Source organism: Phyllosticta citriasiana (genome assembly GCF_038021145.1).
Source record: "Phyllosticta citriasiana strain CBS 120426 chromosome Unknown IWZ02scaffold_2, whole genome shotgun sequence".
Lineage (NCBI taxonomy): Eukaryota > Fungi > Ascomycota > Dothideomycetes > Botryosphaeriales > Phyllostictaceae > Phyllosticta > Phyllosticta citriasiana.
This window is the reverse complement of record NW_027117279.1, coordinates 2,581,536-2,597,322: the sequence shown is the minus strand read 5'-3', so window position 1 is coordinate 2,597,322 and position 15,787 is coordinate 2,581,536. Positions and strand designations below refer to the sequence as shown.

General features: G+C 55.6%; 4 protein-coding genes across 4 annotated transcripts; 2 read left to right on the top strand and 2 right to left on the bottom strand.

Moving 5' to 3' along the window:
- Window positions 1–1,365: 1,365 nt before the first annotated feature.
- IWZ02DRAFT_467820 (vesicle coat protein) lies at window positions 1,366–2,792 on the bottom strand (the record flags this gene model as incomplete). The annotated part of the gene is made up of 2 exons (XM_066768591.1): window positions 1,366–2,670; window positions 2,781–2,792. The coding sequence occupies 2 exons, from the start codon at window positions 2,790–2,792 to the stop codon at window positions 1,366–1,368; spliced, it is 1,317 nt and encodes a 438-aa protein (XP_066626589.1).
- Window positions 2,793–3,348: 556 nt separating this feature from the next.
- On the top strand, window positions 3,349–3,991 carry IWZ02DRAFT_512278 (uncharacterized protein; the record flags this gene model as incomplete). Its single annotated transcript, XM_066770556.1, has 1 exon — window positions 3,349–3,991. The coding sequence occupies one exon, from the start codon at window positions 3,349–3,351 to the stop codon at window positions 3,970–3,972; it is 624 nt and encodes a 207-aa protein (XP_066626588.1). The 3' UTR covers window positions 3,973–3,991.
- A 4,291-nt stretch (window positions 3,992–8,282) lies between these two features.
- On the top strand, window positions 8,283–9,874 carry IWZ02DRAFT_144052 (uncharacterized protein). Its single transcript, XM_066761807.1, has 2 exons — window positions 8,283–9,492; window positions 9,542–9,874. Exons 1-2 carry the CDS (start codon window positions 8,733–8,735, stop codon window positions 9,625–9,627), a joined length of 846 nt encoding a protein of 281 aa, XP_066626587.1. The 5' UTR covers window positions 8,283–8,732; the 3' UTR covers window positions 9,628–9,874.
- A 1,292-nt stretch (window positions 9,875–11,166) lies between these two features.
- Window positions 11,167–11,892, bottom strand: IWZ02DRAFT_430389 (uncharacterized protein; the record flags this gene model as incomplete). The annotated part of the gene is made up of 1 exon (XM_066766063.1): window positions 11,167–11,892. The coding sequence occupies one exon, from the start codon at window positions 11,890–11,892 to the stop codon at window positions 11,167–11,169; it is 726 nt and encodes a 241-aa protein (XP_066626586.1).
- Between the last annotated feature and the right edge of the window lie 3,895 nt (window positions 11,893–15,787).

The following is a 15,787-nucleotide window of genomic DNA, read 5'->3' as shown; positions in this document are numbered from 1 at the left end:
TCTCGTCTGATCTGATCTGATCTGATCTTAGTTCAGTTCAGCTCAGCACTACGCATGTCGTCGCTGCTCGGCGGGAAGCGTTTGCGGCATCAGGATGCGGCGGTTGGCCACGCGCGTGTGGCTGGCTGTTAGGTCTGGGTGCCCGGGCGTGGTGGTCGTGGTGGTCGTGTTGGCTGTGAGAGGACCGGAAGGTATCTACCTACCTTACGTAGGTAGGTGTCAGGTTAAGCTTCCCATGTAGCTGCCGTGTTGGACGTGTTGTGTAGGTATCTAGCTAGGTAGGTTGGGGGACATCAAGGTGTGAGGGACGTGGTTTCTTATGGCTGACCTTTTTTGACCCTCACTTCACGCCGTCTGTCCACCGGTTGGGACACCTACCAAGGAGAATCATGCCTGCACTGTTCAATATCAACACCACCAAGCAAGCAGCCAAGTAAATCGAGGTGTGTATGTAGATAGGATTCAGCATCTACAAAGAGCAGCAATGGCAAAGCCGCTGCCGATTACCACCATCCCCATCCATTCATTCTTCCACACTGATGCGCGGACAAAGACCAAAGCAAAGACCATTCAAAAAAGCAACCGGTATATCGCCACAAAAAAAAAAAAAAAAAAAAAAAAAAAAACCGCCCCCCCAGAGACGCCTACTACACGCTGACTACTTGTACAAGAGATGAAAAGCAAGACTGAAACAAAGGCAAGAGAGGGTGCAGCAGATCGTTGATTGCAAGCAAAGCAGCAGAGTCGTTAGAGCCCGTCATCGAGTCGAAAGCAAACAAAAAGCAATCATCTCGCAAGCGTGCACGCGACACAGTCTCATGTTCCACCTTCTCTCTTGAGCGGCAGCAACGCGCTCTAGAATACTGCCACGCGCGACTCGACGGGACAAAGACAAAGAGCTAGGGGGGTATCGTGGAGAAGAGGAGGACAGGCTTGTGCGAGCAGCGTCATGAGCTAGGCCGTCTCAAAAAGCAAACAAGCGACATTACCGAACCACGCCCACAGACTGGAGAGAAACAATGGAAAACCAAGTCGCTAGAACGCAGCACAAAAAAACAGCAAGACGAGGAAAAGATGAGCCGGCAGGGGCGAAACGAATCTGCAGTTAGGGAGGATCCTCGTTCGTCGAGATTCAGGTTCCTTCGAGTTTGGCAGCTCTTGCCAAATTCGATTCTGCTTTTGCAAAGCAGTGGGGCCCCTGATTGCTCGGCCCTCGATCAAGCCACTGGCTTTGGTTCCGAGCTCGAGCGAAAGAATGGGCAGCGGCGGGAAGAGCCGTTGCAGAATGTGCGGACGCGAAAGCACGGTCCTTTAATGCTCGCGAATATAACGTAAAAGTTCCAGGGTGTTGGCACCGTGCGCCTTTCAACTGGTGCCACTCTCTTTCAAAAGCCCTGCAAGCAGCACGCAGAATTTGGCGTGCAGATTGACAAAGTAATCTTCTTTGCCGACTATCTCCGCCAATCCTTTGTTGCGCATTAGGTCCCGGCCGACTCGAGGATACCCGTCCGGATCGACCTTTTTGGCCGCCAGGAACGACGAAACGGGTGTGATTCTGCGAGGCGGCGGTGGGGAGGGAGAAGACGTGGCCGAGGTAGGAGTATGCACTTCGGGCCTGCCGGCGGCGACCTGGACGCTGGCCCGTCGAGGGGGAGCATTGCTACCTCCAGAACTGCAGAGGGGTGGAGTAATGGTGCCTGGACCCGAAGTGCAGGGGCGAATGAGGTGTGGCTGCGATACGAGGCTGCTTTCTTGCTCGAGCGTCTTGTTGGCCCTGGCGACAATGTCGTTGGCGATCCGTTCGAAACCCTCAGTAATCTTGACAATATTCTTGCTCACGCGGCAACTGTCGCGCCCGCCCAGCGCAATGAGGGCGTATGTGCGGCGACGTCCACGGGCACTTGCATCCGGGACGCGAAAAAGGTACGCAACTGAGTATCCCAACACGTGGTCGCCAAAGTAGATGGGTCCCGAGGGAGCTCCGCGGGGAATGAGCTCAGACGACAGCGTCCGGATAATGGTTCGGCGCAGGCGAGAGTATCCGCTCGGAGCCACGGGCTGTCGGGTGGAAAGATAACTCAGGGTATGCGTGTGCGCAGTGCGAGTTGCAAAGAGTGGCGAGGCGGGAGATGATGTCAGACTGGTGGGCGAGCGCGAAAATGACGTGGACGCCTGTGACTGTTCCTCGGAGGACTCCGAACTGGTGTCGCGATCGTCGGTCGAGGTCCTGGGGCCTCGTGCCATGACTGATTGCGTGGTCCTCAGGACGGGGCTGCCGTTCTGCTTTCCATCCTTGGACGGGCTCCCAGGAGCGCCGTCCGGCAGCCGCTCCGTGACGCTCTTGGGGACGAGGAAAGAGCAGCTTTCGCAAGCGTCGTCGGCGTCGCCCAGGTGATGACCAAAGGCGGCAATGGCCTTGTCGGCGGTCGGGAAGTAGGGATTGTGCGGCTTGTAGGGCGACCGCGGGCTGGTCGGAGGGGTTTCAAAGGGAGAGGAGAATGACGGGACGGCGAGAGACTCGAAGGAGTTGGCAAAGTATGACGGCTTGGAGGGTTGATCGTCGGCGGGTGGCGTGTCGCAAGGTTGGCAGGTGGTGCAAGCCGAGGGAGTGATTTGGGTACAGAGGACGGAGGTAGGGCCATGAATCTCACAAAAGTGAGCAAGAGAAATCTGGAGCGTGTTAGCGAGCGAAGGGGGAGGGAGGGAGGTGGGGGCACGCGCGGCATGCTAGCGCGCGAAGAAGCAGGGCATCGCGTGCGGCAGGCATGTCTTGGACGTACAATGAAGTCCATGTCGTCTTGCTCGTCTGGTGACGGCGGGGCAGGCCTCATGCGACCTTCATGGCGGAGGGCCAAGGGAGGGTTGTCGGTGGTGGAGAGAGAAGGCGGGAGGAGGAAGAGGACGAGGACGAGGACGAGGATGAGGAGGAGGAGTCGGTATGCAGATGTAGTGGTGTTGGCTTGGGGGTGGCAGGGTTAAGAGGGATTGGACTGGGTTGGATTGGATTGGATTGGATTGGATTGGATTGGATTGCGACGAGAGGGTATTACATCAGCGCCACTCTCGATTACCGGTACGGCTTCCCGTCCGCTGCGGTCGGGTGCAGGCTGAGGCGATGTGTAGGTGTGTGGGGGGGGAGGGAATGGAAGGCAAAACCTTGGGCGCTCACGAGGGCCGAAAAGGAACGACCTGCCTGCCTGCCTGACTGCGCCGCACCCGTCGCCCACCCACTGCGTCCACGGCAGGCAGGGTCCTACATGTGGAAGTACACCTATCATCAACCTCTGACCACTGCATCTTCGCTCAACTGTCCGCACTCTCATCCCGGATCCTGGCACTGGCTGGAGCATGGCCGTCTTCCTTCCTTGCCGTCCTTTAGGAATCAAAAACTACATGCAAGCTAGATACCTCATGAATGTAGCATGTGAAGTTGCTTCTCTTGCGCTCGCGACCGAAACAAGGCTCGCCCAAATGCAGCAACACTGCAGAATCCTCTCGAACAGGCCAAGAAGGGCCTTTTCCAAGACAGTGATGTGCCCTCTCGTCCAGTCCCACCGCTTTCCGCCCGCTCGAGATTGCCGAAGACCCGTCACGACCAACGTGAAACATAACCCGAGTGGCTTTTCTGTCACTTCTCACCTACCAACCAAACCTCGCAATCCTGGACCTGGCACGCCAACCAACCGCCCACCCGGTCAACAAGCCACCCTTGTCCGTTGCGCCAAACGTGCTCCTTTCGGCAACCGACTCTCGCCCTACCGTTGCGCCTTTTTCAGCGCCAAAAGTGCGGTGTGCCTGCCCCTTCTGCAATTGCACACCACAGCCTGCAACCAGGCACAACCTAGACACAGCGCATTACCAGCCGATAGAGATAACGATGCGCACAATCTCGCCTACGACCCGCAGCGCACTTCGTCCAACACACACCACCACCAGGAGAACATCGTCATCATCGTCAATGAACCAGGTTGACGCTCCTACGGAACTGCCCACCAAGGCAAGTCTGTTAGGCGACCACGCCAGGGACCCAAGGGACCCATGAGGCGACGCACTGCGGATCGATGGGTACTCGCGCGAGTCGGGGCCCTGCGGCAATCAAAACGTGCCATGCGGTTGGCCTGTCTGTCTGTGTGTCTTCGGCTGGCCTCACGCCTTGCCGCTCGTTGTGCTGCTATGTATTCCTGCGAGGCCGTCCAGACGGCTAGACGCAGCGGTAGTCTGTCTGCTGGCCGCTACCTGCTTGCCAGCACAACTAACGCCTGACCACCGCATCTACCTATGCTCTGCTATCATGCCATGCTGCGCCTAGACCATCAAGTGATTCCTGCCGTCTAGCAAAGGCTGAGAGATGAGCGGACAGAGCACACGACAGTAACTAGTCCAGCCAAGCCTGGCACAACCTTCTTCTTCTTCTTCTTCTTCTTCTTCTTCGCCCCCTCGCTCCTGCATGCAACTACAGGTACATGTACAGGGCTGCTGGCGTCACACAACATGAGCAAGCCACGATGCAACTGCAACGCCAGGGCGCAGAGCAGATGAAGACCGCCCACAGCCAGCTGCAGACGTCAACGGCGACCCCCCGTTCGCGAAAGACGGGTTGTCGTGCCACCCGCCGCTCCGCTCCCCCCAATATTCCCTTGACTTGTATCATTGTCTGCTGTGTTGCTGTCGCTGCTCGTCTTGACATTGATGCGTGCGTGCGCGATACGTGCACACCGCCGTCGACGTCGTCCTGCGCTCAACAAGGTCTAAGCGATTCGACGGAGCGTAAAGTTTCATGCCGCCTGGGTAGACAAGAAGGCAGCGGGCGGAGTGGCAATTTTTCTTGTGGTCACTCTTCTACTTCCTTTCTCCTTTCACTTTCCTGTCTTCCATCCATTCCAAAGTCCTTTCCCTTCCCCTTCTCTTTGACCTAAACTACTCATCAGCCCTCCACCTCCTCCACCTCCTCCTCCTCCTCTTCCTCCTCCTCCTCCTCCTCCTCCTCCTCCTCCTCCTCCTCCTCCTCCTCCGTACCATCTCCCCACGCGCCCCGACCTGCATCCATCCCCGACGAACCCCGTCCCTGTCCCAACCAGCCCAGCCCGGAACGGCCTCACGGAGCCCTCCCCCCCGCCTTTCCTGTCCCTGCCCCACACCCCTGTCCTCGCCTCTCCACTCGCGCATCCCTGCTCGCACCTCGTCGTCTCAGAGCCCTGATCCTTGTGAATGTGGTGTCTGTGCGCGGGAAAGGCTCGGGTGGGTGCAAGGGCGCCGAGTGGTGGTGCCGCTTGTGGACGGTGGAGAAGAGGCTCAGAGTGAGGCGAGAGGCGAGACCGCTTGCGGTCTGGTCATTGGTGGGCTAGTGCTGCTGCCATTGGACTGGACTACTGCGCTAGACTGGACCCTGAGTCGTCTGGGTAGGTGGTCGGCTTCTCTGACTCGTCGGATCTGCTGGGTGGTCGTGGTTGTTTGCCACGTGGAACATACGTCGGTTCGCTGTGGCGAAGAAAGTGGAGAGGAGAGGTGGAAATGGAGGGGCAAGTAGGTGAACGGGAGGGGTCAGGGGGAATGTTTGATGGTTGGGTTGGGTTGGGTTGGGGTACCTACACTTCTGCGCTGTATAGTAGCAGTGGTATTGTAGAGGAGCAGGTGGTAATTTGCGACGGCTGCCCGTTGTCTGTGGCGTGGGGACAGCAGTGTCTCTGAACACCTGACGTTTTCCCTCTCGATGGAGAGTGACTGCTGCGCCAAAGTGCGTACTCCAAATTTCCCTCTCCTCGCCCTACTCCTACCAGACGCCCTGCACCTCCACCTCATCTCATCTACAGCAGTGCAGAAGTGATACCACCAAACCCAAACGACACCTCTTCCTGATCCACAACGACCACCATCATTCATCCATCTCTCCTCCCAATCGCCTAGACCTCATGTCCTCTCCCATCACCCCCTCGCTCTTCTCCGAGCCACCAGACCAACAAACCAACCGAAGTGCCACCTTCCTTGCCCACGCACCTACCAACCATCTGCACGTCAAACAAGTCAAGTCAAGCCCGCCCCCGCCCTCCCCAAAGCCAGGTATCCAACACGACAACATGGTCAAGCAGGGAGCATCCCCATCTCACCCCCTCTCATCTCGCCTACCGCCGTAAGGTAGGTAGGTAGGTAGGTAGGTAGGTACCGCGCAGACTCCCTACCCTAGACAGCGGACACGTTTCCACGGGTGCAGCGGTGGGGGAGGGGTGTCCTTGTTGGGGGGGGAGCGAGGTGGCTGATGCGGACGGCGCTTTGAATCGTCGAGTGTGAACGAGATTGGATCGGGTGTGGTGTGTGGTGTGGCTGACGGCAGGGCATGCAGGTAGGTACATCGGTTCTTACAGTGAGGTACCTACCTACCTACCTATGGTAGTGATGGCGGGGCCGTGTTTGGCACTTTACTCACCTCGGTCATTCCATACGATGCGATGCGATGCGATGCGATGCGTTGGGCTGCTACCTACACGCTCTACCATTTTACATTCATACGGCCGGCTGGCTGGCTAGGTAGCTTGCTATCTGTCAAGACGAAAGAGCCGTCCGCTCGAATCGAATCGAGCAGCCGTCCATCCATCCATCCATCCATCCATCCATCGCGATGATGCGCCGCAGCTTCGATGCGCGGCTACGCTTCCTTGTCGGCGGATGTTTTTCGTGTGGCTTATTTGGTTCATTGTTCAGGCATGACAGGTGCATTAGGTGCCTGGGTAGGTAGGGTAGGTAGGTAGGTAGGTAGGTGGGAGTACGAGGTCTTGGACTGCATCATGGTCGTTGCTCCATTTGTTGCCTGCAGGTACCCGACACAAAATGACACCGACCTACGCACGGATGGGAGACGATACGATGCATTGAAACAAGACGAACAGACAGACATTGGCCGTCGGGGCATTTTTGGGCGTGGGGGGGTCACAAACGGAGCAGCGTGGGGGTTAGTTGGTGGGTTGGGCTGCTGCTCCTCGTACTGTGTGTAGAAAGGAGCGGATGGATGGATGGATGGGCATCAGTGGTCACTGGTTGGTAGGGTCCAGTCAGGCAACAAGTGTCTTCAACTTGGGCCAGCACACATGTAGAGTAGAAGAGAGGGAAGGACGGCTATGTTTCGGATGCGTTTGTGAGTGGAGGGCGGAAAAGGCGCGGTTGTGCTGCTACTACTGCCCGCTGCTACTGCTGCTGTGGCGGCCGGTGGCGTGTGGCGCTGAATCGCAATGTGGCGGGCGGGCGGCGGCGGCGGCGGCGGCGGAATGGCATTCGGAGGGCGACTGTGGTCGGCGGGTGGCGTTGAGACGTGAATAAAGTGGGCGAGGCTGCTGAGGCAATGAATGGCAAACGGGACTTTGTCCGCTGCGGTGCGGGAAGTAAACCAAGGCAAAGGTGGACTTCAATCGAGAAGTGGATGTGCAAGACAAGGCGAGCTGGCGGAGCGGAGTGGAGAGGGGGGGAAGGGGTGGAGTGGAGAAGACTTGCGCTCCGCTCCCTCCTCGTCCCCACTCATCGTTCAATCAAGCAAACGACCGCTTCCTGGTCGCGTGCCTTTTTTCTCACATTGCTCCATTATTCTTTCGTCGCATTACAACATGCGCGTCAAAGGTTTACTCAACTCACCGCTCTCGCATTTGCCTCTTGCGCGCGCCCTACACGCCTATCTCGCGCGGTTGCCAGCCGCCAACTATTACGTCCCATCCCATGCCGCTCTGTCGCAGGCCCCACCTGCTCCCGCCATCTGTCTGAAATCGGTTCATGCAAGCATCCTGGCAACCATGGCAGACCACGATGCGGTCGACGGATATTGGGAACACAGGTGGGTCGAATTCATTAGAGAGAGACGGGCGAGATGAGGTGGTGCAGTCTCATCGGATCAGGCATGAGGTCAGCGCGGAGACGACGACGGCTCACGACGGAGATGGGCGATGGAGACGGTCGGCACTTGAGGCAGGACGAGGTTGAGTTGGGCAGGTTCTCCGTTATGCCCAGGTCGATCAGGTTGATCCCGTTGCGTCATAGGCGGGGAGGCCGGGGTCTGGTGTCGGCCTTCAACGCCTTCAGGTACCGTTCCTTACACCGCTCGTCGATCAAGACTCAGGTCCGCCTGTCGATCAACGCCCAAGGGACGACGACGACGTTTTGAAGGGTCTGCGTGGAGTGCGTGTCATTTGGAGGACTGGAACCGCTGCGGAGACGTGATCAATGACGTAGTGGCACTGCGCCTGATCTTTCAGGCGAAGTCGACATGCAGAAGCTGCGGTGGACTTCAACGCCGACAAGGTCGCAAGAGCTAGGTCTTTCAGCTGTGTGCAACAAAGGGAAGACAAACTTGCGGGAAACACCACGGCAGGTCGACATCTCACTTACAACTCAGAGATTCCTGCAACTACCCTCATCAATGGGAATGCGCCGTCATCAAAACACCTTCTCTTTTTCTTTGGCTTGCGGGGGAGCCGGAGAGCTGGATATCGCCTCCCAAACTAATCCAGCTTACTGCACAGAAGAAGCAATTCAACCAGGTCACAAGTCCCAGCCGAGCAGAAACCGCATGGCCAAAACAAAACAAATGTTTCTCTCTCCGCGCGACGCGTGGCTGGCTGGCAGTCTCTCCAGTCCGCCGGGCCGGGAAAAAGCAACAACAAAAAGAGGCGCACCTTTTCAAACGTCGTCGTCCTACCAAAAACGACTTCAGTCTGCGCCTACAGCCACTTTTTCTCCATGTTCCGAGACAAGTCATGCATGCCTACTTCTTTGGCGAGCACGGGCTGGCATATCCGCCCCAACGGCTGCTTACACCTGCGTGTGCTTTTGCTTGTTTTCCTTCTTTTCATCTGCACGTCATCGCGTTTCTCTCGTCTGCCACTACACCATGTTTGAGCCTTGCTGCCGACGGCTCGCAATGGGGCAACACTTGTGCCCCCGAGCCCCCGATCCTACTGTCACTCGTCGCCAAACCTGATTTTTCGCCTCAAACAAGCCGTCTGGTGCCCTTTATGGTCTTGCCTCTTCGCCTCTGGCCCGGTGCGTCGGATGCAAAAGGAATGCGCGTGGCGATACGGCGGTGCGCTGACCTGCCTGCTCCGCGTGCAAGGGGTGTCGACGGCAGACCAGGTAAACGCTTCCGCTGCGCACGCCGTGTTGTCAGTGCGCCTGCGTCGCCCTGCCCTGCCTGCTGCTGGGCAGACTGGTCCAGACGGCTCGACGGGACGGCGCGCAGGCGGAGACAGCAGGCGCAGACGCAGATGCAGACTTGGGCCTGTGCTCATCGAACACGACATGGCACAGAAGGCGGTTACGCAAGGCTGGGCTGCATCCTGCGAATGGCGGCGCGTCGAGATGTGCGATTAGCGATGAGGTCGGGTCTGGTGGTAGGTTTGGCCTGGGTTTGTGGAGATGCGTTGGATGCAAGGATGCGAGTCCATCGTTTTTGCGCGCCGTGCTACGCTTCTCTTCTGCCACCCAGGATATTTTGTGGCGAGCGTTGGACGTGCAAAGGTAAGGGAAGTGCCGTGTGCAGGAAAGATGGGCTGATTTGCTTGACTAGGGCGAATTGGCGAGGCCTTGTGGGTGGAGTTTTTGTTGTTGGAGATGCTGCTCCATTTTCTCAGTTGTGATTGGTCTGCTTGCTGATTGTCAAAGACGTCTCACATCTTCCTTCGCCTCCGTATAACGAAGATGGTAATGAGCAGTCCTCTGTCCGAAGCTTGACGGCAAAAGTCACAAGAGCTTGACTGTGCCCTATCAACCGCTCGTCAGGAGCATGAGGGATTCCCATCCGCGCTGCACCTCCTCTTCGAATTCTTGTTCCCAAGACTCGTCATTCAACGTCCATGCATAAAGGATATCTGTAACACACCTTACAAACCACGCTGCCAGCACACGAACAAAAGCAGGCTATCAGCAAGTAGCACACAATTGCAGATCCGAACGACCAGCCGACCTCACAGCCAGCCAGCAACAACTCTGGCAGCACTCAGCCAGCCACGCATCCAGTGTGGACATGACGCTACGTGTTTCTTTTCCTTCTTGTTTCTTGTTTCTGTTCTTGCAAGGCTGCATCGAGGCCCTCGTATACTGGCTCGCTTGCCCAGCTTGCCAGCCCTGTGTCGTCTGTCATACGCTACATGCAGCCCTTCCGCCATATTCCTACTTTTGCCATCGCAGTTGTCAAGAAGCGCCCATCACACAACCCTTCTCCCTCCATCACCTTCGATCCCTCCACACCTTACCGGCCATATATACATACACCACATAACCTTATCCCCCTACTCCGAATACATGTGTTTCCGTGCCACTACCACTACCATCTCACCTCTCACCAAATCCCCTTACTTACTTTCCTCACACCTCACACTCCGTACGCCGTTCTCCGCGTGCGTTGCACCCCCGTCCGCCAATCACCTACATGGCAAACAACCACGCATGCATCTTGCAGCTCGCGTGCGTCTGGGCGTCGTATAGCCAATGGGATACTGCCCCTGTGGGCGAGTGCATGGTGCATATGCAGGGGCGCGCTGATGGTTAGGTAGGTAGCGAGGTAGGTGGGGTGGGGACGGGGACGGGGAATCGGGGGGTTGGAGGTGGATTTTGTGAGTTGGGGAGATGCAAAAGGGGAGAGCTTAGGAGTATCAGGTCCGTTGGTAACTACTTTGGACCGGCTGGCGCTGTGGAAGTGGTAAGGTAAGTATGTTTTCTTTCTTTCTTTCTTTCTGTCTGTCAGTCATCTAGAGCCTGACCTGCTCAAGGCGCATCATACACAGCATATCCCTCGCAATGCCGCACTCATCCAAGATCTGCCCGTTTGGATTTGAGCTGGTCGTGGGTCGCTGAATGTTTCTCCATTTTTCTATACCTCTCTCTCTCTCTTTTTTTTCATTTTTTTATTTTTGTGTGTGTGGGTTTGATCTTTCTTTCTTTCCACTTTTTTAGTCTTTTCCTTTCCGTCACGCATCAAGCCCCATTCCTCGACCGTCTATCCAGAGCGTAGAAAAGTCGAGCGCATGCCAGACACTCCGATGCCCTTTGATAGCAAGACGGGCAGTCTTCACGCCAAGTCCTCCAATATCCGCCGTTATCTCTCAGCTTCGTGGAAGAACGTGCCGAACTCGCTTAGTGGTGTTCGGACTTGGTGGAGGTGGCCGTGGCGCTGTTGGGTTCAAGGGTCTGTGGTCAAGTTGGTTTGATGTCAAGAGGAAGAGGAGGATGAGGAGGGTAGGGTAGGGTAGGGTAAGGTGAACTCACCTTGGCCTCGACTCCTTCCTTGTGCTCGCTGGCGGGCTGCTCCTTGGGCGAGGCCGGAGCGGGCGCGGTGGCAGCATGGCCGTCGGTGAGCGGCTGCTGCGTGGAGGAGGCGTCGACGGTGGCCGAGGGCGCTGCGACGTTTGTGTCGGTGTGGATCTCATTGGCGGCATTGTTGTTGGACGTACTGGTTGAGGAAGACTTGGAGTAAGGCTTGAAGCCCTCGTTCATGAGTTCCATCAAGCCGTTCAATATTTCCTGGCCCCTCTTGCGGAACTCCTCCTCGCCTGGCACGCTGCGCAGGTACTCCTTCATTTTGGCGGCAAAAGGTTGGGCGATCCATTTTGCTTGGAGAGAGGTGAACGTTTGGTGGTAGGTGATCTTGGCGTTGAGAGGGTGGCAGGTTGATGACGAGGACTCGGTTGAGAAAAGGTTGTGCAGAGGATTCGGGCGGTGATGAGAGGCCGGGAAAAGGTGGAAGACGACGGGGAGCCAAAACAGTCGTGGGACGGGAGGTGATTGATTGTGTAGGTCGTGTCGCCATGCCGACCTGCTCATACCAACAACGACGATTTCTGGCCCAAGATGACAATCAAACCTCATGCGCAAGGATCGGTTCATCAAAGCCTTTCCGTCGACTGCTCCCGTCACGACCATGCCTTCATAAATTGACTCCCCCCATCTGCAGGCTTTTGAGTAGAGCTTGCTGTACTCAGACGAAAAGTAACAAGACGACCGAAGCCTCAAGCCACGAAAGAAATCGTCCAAATGCCGCTCGACTAAGCATGCTTACACGCGCGAATGTGGCATCGCTTGATGACACTCCACAGCTGTGCTCGCGATCCACTGAGCAAATATTAGAGATGTCCTGGATAATCAGTTTCGCGGACGAAGGCGCTGTTGCATCTGTTTGGGACAACTTCACCACAAGATACTGAGGAAACGTCTGTATAGCCACTCTCAGGCGGAAAATCTACTCAAATAGACCAAGGAGCCTCAGATATCACCGCTCCACAATGAAACATCAAATTCTGATTCTTTGACAGTCCCACGAATCAGAAAGACCAGTCGAAGTTGCCCACCACGACATACCAGCCCAGCCTCTCTTACTCCACTGTCCTCCAATCCTCATGTGTTCCATTACTGCGACTCCTCCTCGTCCCTGCCCTGATCTGTCTCAAGAACCAGGAAAGCAATCCCAGCTCTGGCAGCAGTACGCGTATCCGCTTCTCTTGCCGACGTGACGACGATGTGGATCTCAGCGCTGAGGGCGTCGTTGTACTTCCAGAGTCTGTTCGCCGTCCCATGGCTCCAGAGGACCGTAAAGTGTGCAACATGACACACCACAATAGCCTTGAATTTGAGGCTGATGGCAACGGGCTGCAAGTCCTGGTCCCAGGCTTGGATCTCAAAGCGGCGACCCCAAAAATGCCCGGGCAAGGACGTGCGGTAAGTGCCCCCGAGAAACATGTACCTCGGTGGCCTCCTGGCAAGCGCGTGGGCGGAACCAAACTCTGTCGAGCCACAGCCCTCGAGGGGCTTTTTGACAATGAAGTGGTATTTTCCCAAGAAACGTTCAATGTGCGCGCCGGTCTGGTCGGGAAGCTTCGAGCCATCGAAGTACTCAGGGTCTACGAGGTCCAAGATGGCGACTCGTTTTAGATTCCCCCATAGTGGGTGCAGGAAACATTCAGACATCCTCTAGAGAGCAGTCTGCCATTACAGCCACGCCTCGTAGGAGCAGTCGTTCGCCTTCACAGCTGCGTCTAGGGAGCGGTCGTCTGCGGTCAAGGCTACCCCGATGCAGGTCCGGGAACTGCTTGGCGATCGTTTCCCAAGCAGTGGCAGCCGCAAAAGACTCGCCGGGCTCTGTTCCAGTCTCACGGTTGTATGGGCCGTGGTGAATCTTGTCGCGAAGGTCATTGATCGTGACCAACGTCAGGCTATCCAACGGCAACTCGGAAAAGGCGCGGAAAGCTCTTCCCAGCTGCGTTGGAGCGTCGATGTCGAGCTCATGGAGTCGAAGGATCGTGCCAAGCTTCAGCAGCGCATCCACATGGCAGCTGTTGTCTACCCATGTTGGGCCCGTGAGCTCAGCGCTCTTGCCGGACTTGCCTGCTGACTCTGCGACTTCCAACATCTCTTGTATTGTGCCCTCAATCTGCTTTGTGACTTGAGTCTCTTTTTCGGCATCAGGCTCGGATGGCGCTGGTGTCGGGCCCGTGAGGTTGATGAACTTCTTCGAGTCATGCTCATGGGCAGCTGGCCGCTTCGCACTTGGGCTGCGGATCTTGGGGGCCGGGAGATCACCGTTGGAGCGCTTCTGGGACGGGTTTGCCTTTCGGTAGGTATCCGCTACGTAGAACTACTCTTGTTATTCTTTGAGGTCTTTTTACAAGCGATTGGCCCCTCCCTTGCGTTCCCAGGTGCAATGATGCAGCGATGCCACGAGTTTCTGACATGATCACTTCGCCTATCTGAATCATGTTGACAAGAAAGTCTTTTGCCTTGAGGGACATCACAAACCTCGGAGGAATTTTGTACGTCCCGGTTCGCCACTCCAAGCTCGCTGCAAGCTTGGACCTGATCGACCTCTTTCGAATAGCCTTCAGGTGGGAAAATGTCCTCGTCAGCCAACTCTGGCGGCGTCGGTGAAAGGGACCTCTGAAATGATTCCATCTAGTCGGAGACGGGCTGCTGCTAATGATGCTGCTGCTGATGCTGCTGCATCTTCTCTTAAGCCGGGTAACATTTTCTTCCAGGGAGAGATGGTGATTGGATTGCAAGAGGTGACTTGAAAGTAATGATCTTGGGTGTAGGCCGTTGGCCGGCCCACGGTCCCGTCGAAGCGTCCGCGCTCTGCCAGTCCAAAGACGTCTCTTCCCCTCCCCGAGTCGCCAAAGAGTGACCAAAAGAAGGGAAGAAAGTCAAAGGCAAGTATGTTTCGATAGCATATCAATCCTTTGCTTCTTTCGCTAATGAGTCTGCAGTCAGTTGAACCCAACCAAGTTGCCAGGGCATCGCCGAAGTCAAGTTCCCATGCTCCGGTTTAAAGTTTTACGACGATGACGAGCTGAGCATCGTGGATTGCAGTCGGGCTCTGCTTCCAGATGTCTCGAAAAAGGTCGACACTGAGTCCATGCAAAACTTGATGTTCGCCAGACACTTCCTACTCTTCGCCAACAAGGTATTTGACATTCCAGAGATTCAGTCACTGCGGACAACTGTTGCCCTGTTGCGCTGAAGTAGCGGGTACAAGAAGAGCTCGCACTCGCTCATCACTGATGCTATCCCATCCGAGTTGCTGGCTTACTTGAACTCCCTGTCGGCACCAACATTTGCAGGTTTCAGTGCGGAATTCGGAGTTCCTGCTCTGCATTTCCGCGATACAGGTTGCCCACACGTGGAGGCAGATCAAGGTCAGGCTGCAAAACGAAGATCATGCATACAAAGATTTCATCGGGACTCACGCGGACACAAAGATGCTTCAGGAATACAATCACAACGAAAATGATGAGCATGTTTGCATGGGATGCCTTGTCTTGCAATCCCGTCTACGGGCTTTGGGAAGGTTATTGGTTGATATCTAGCTACCAAGATCTCGCAGACGCAGTGCTGTGAGTTATGTTTCACTTGTTTGGATTTCTGAATCTGACGACATGACTAGCTACTACTGACAACGGCATGAGTCTTCATGTACTTGAAGAGGCCAGTTTCGTCTGGTGAGCATCCTAATCCTCCAGAGAAATACAGACCAGTACAAAGGCTGAGCCTCGTGATGGCAAAAAACCGGAAGCTGTGAACTCGAATCCCTCCAGCGGCGACGGTTTCCATACACCGGAGCAGAAGGAGGGAAAATCGCCAGACTCCACGCCATATCCACCTCCCAGGTCCCCCAAAAGCGCTCGATCCCCTGAATCTAGTCCAGAGACTCTGAAGAAAAAATCTTGTAAGCCCGTCGAATAAATTAGCCACAAAAATGTAAGTAAGAGCAAAAAATGTATCTTTATGGTGGAGAAGAAGGCGCGGATGTGAATGAAGAGGTCAGCTGATGAACAAGGTCGGGCTTTGTGGCAAAGCACGGCCAGCAAGGCCAAACCCTCCCTAGTTGGCGCCGATAAGTAAGGTACCCACGAATGTGTTCCCCAGGTGGATCGACCGCTATTGGGCCTTTCAATTTGTCAGCCACTGTCCTCGGAAACGAGAACAATACAGCTTAAATTGCTCCTCCTATCACTTCTAACGCATGCAGAGCATGCTAAACCGTTTGCTCCACCGGCACTGAGAATTAAGTCTGAAAAGACTGAACTTGAACTTCAATCCAACGGCCCTAACAAGGAGTTTTCAGGTCACTTCAAGCTTCTCTTCAAAAGAAAAAAAAGAAAGAAAGAAAAAGAAAAAGAAAAACAAAAAACAAAAAGAAAAAGAAAAAAAAGCCGCACACTTGCAATGGTCGCAACTCATGGCTTACCAATGCTGATTTGCTTGCACTACCGATGCCAATACCCGTATCATGGTCTAAGTCACAATCCGTGACATTGTCGACGGACAG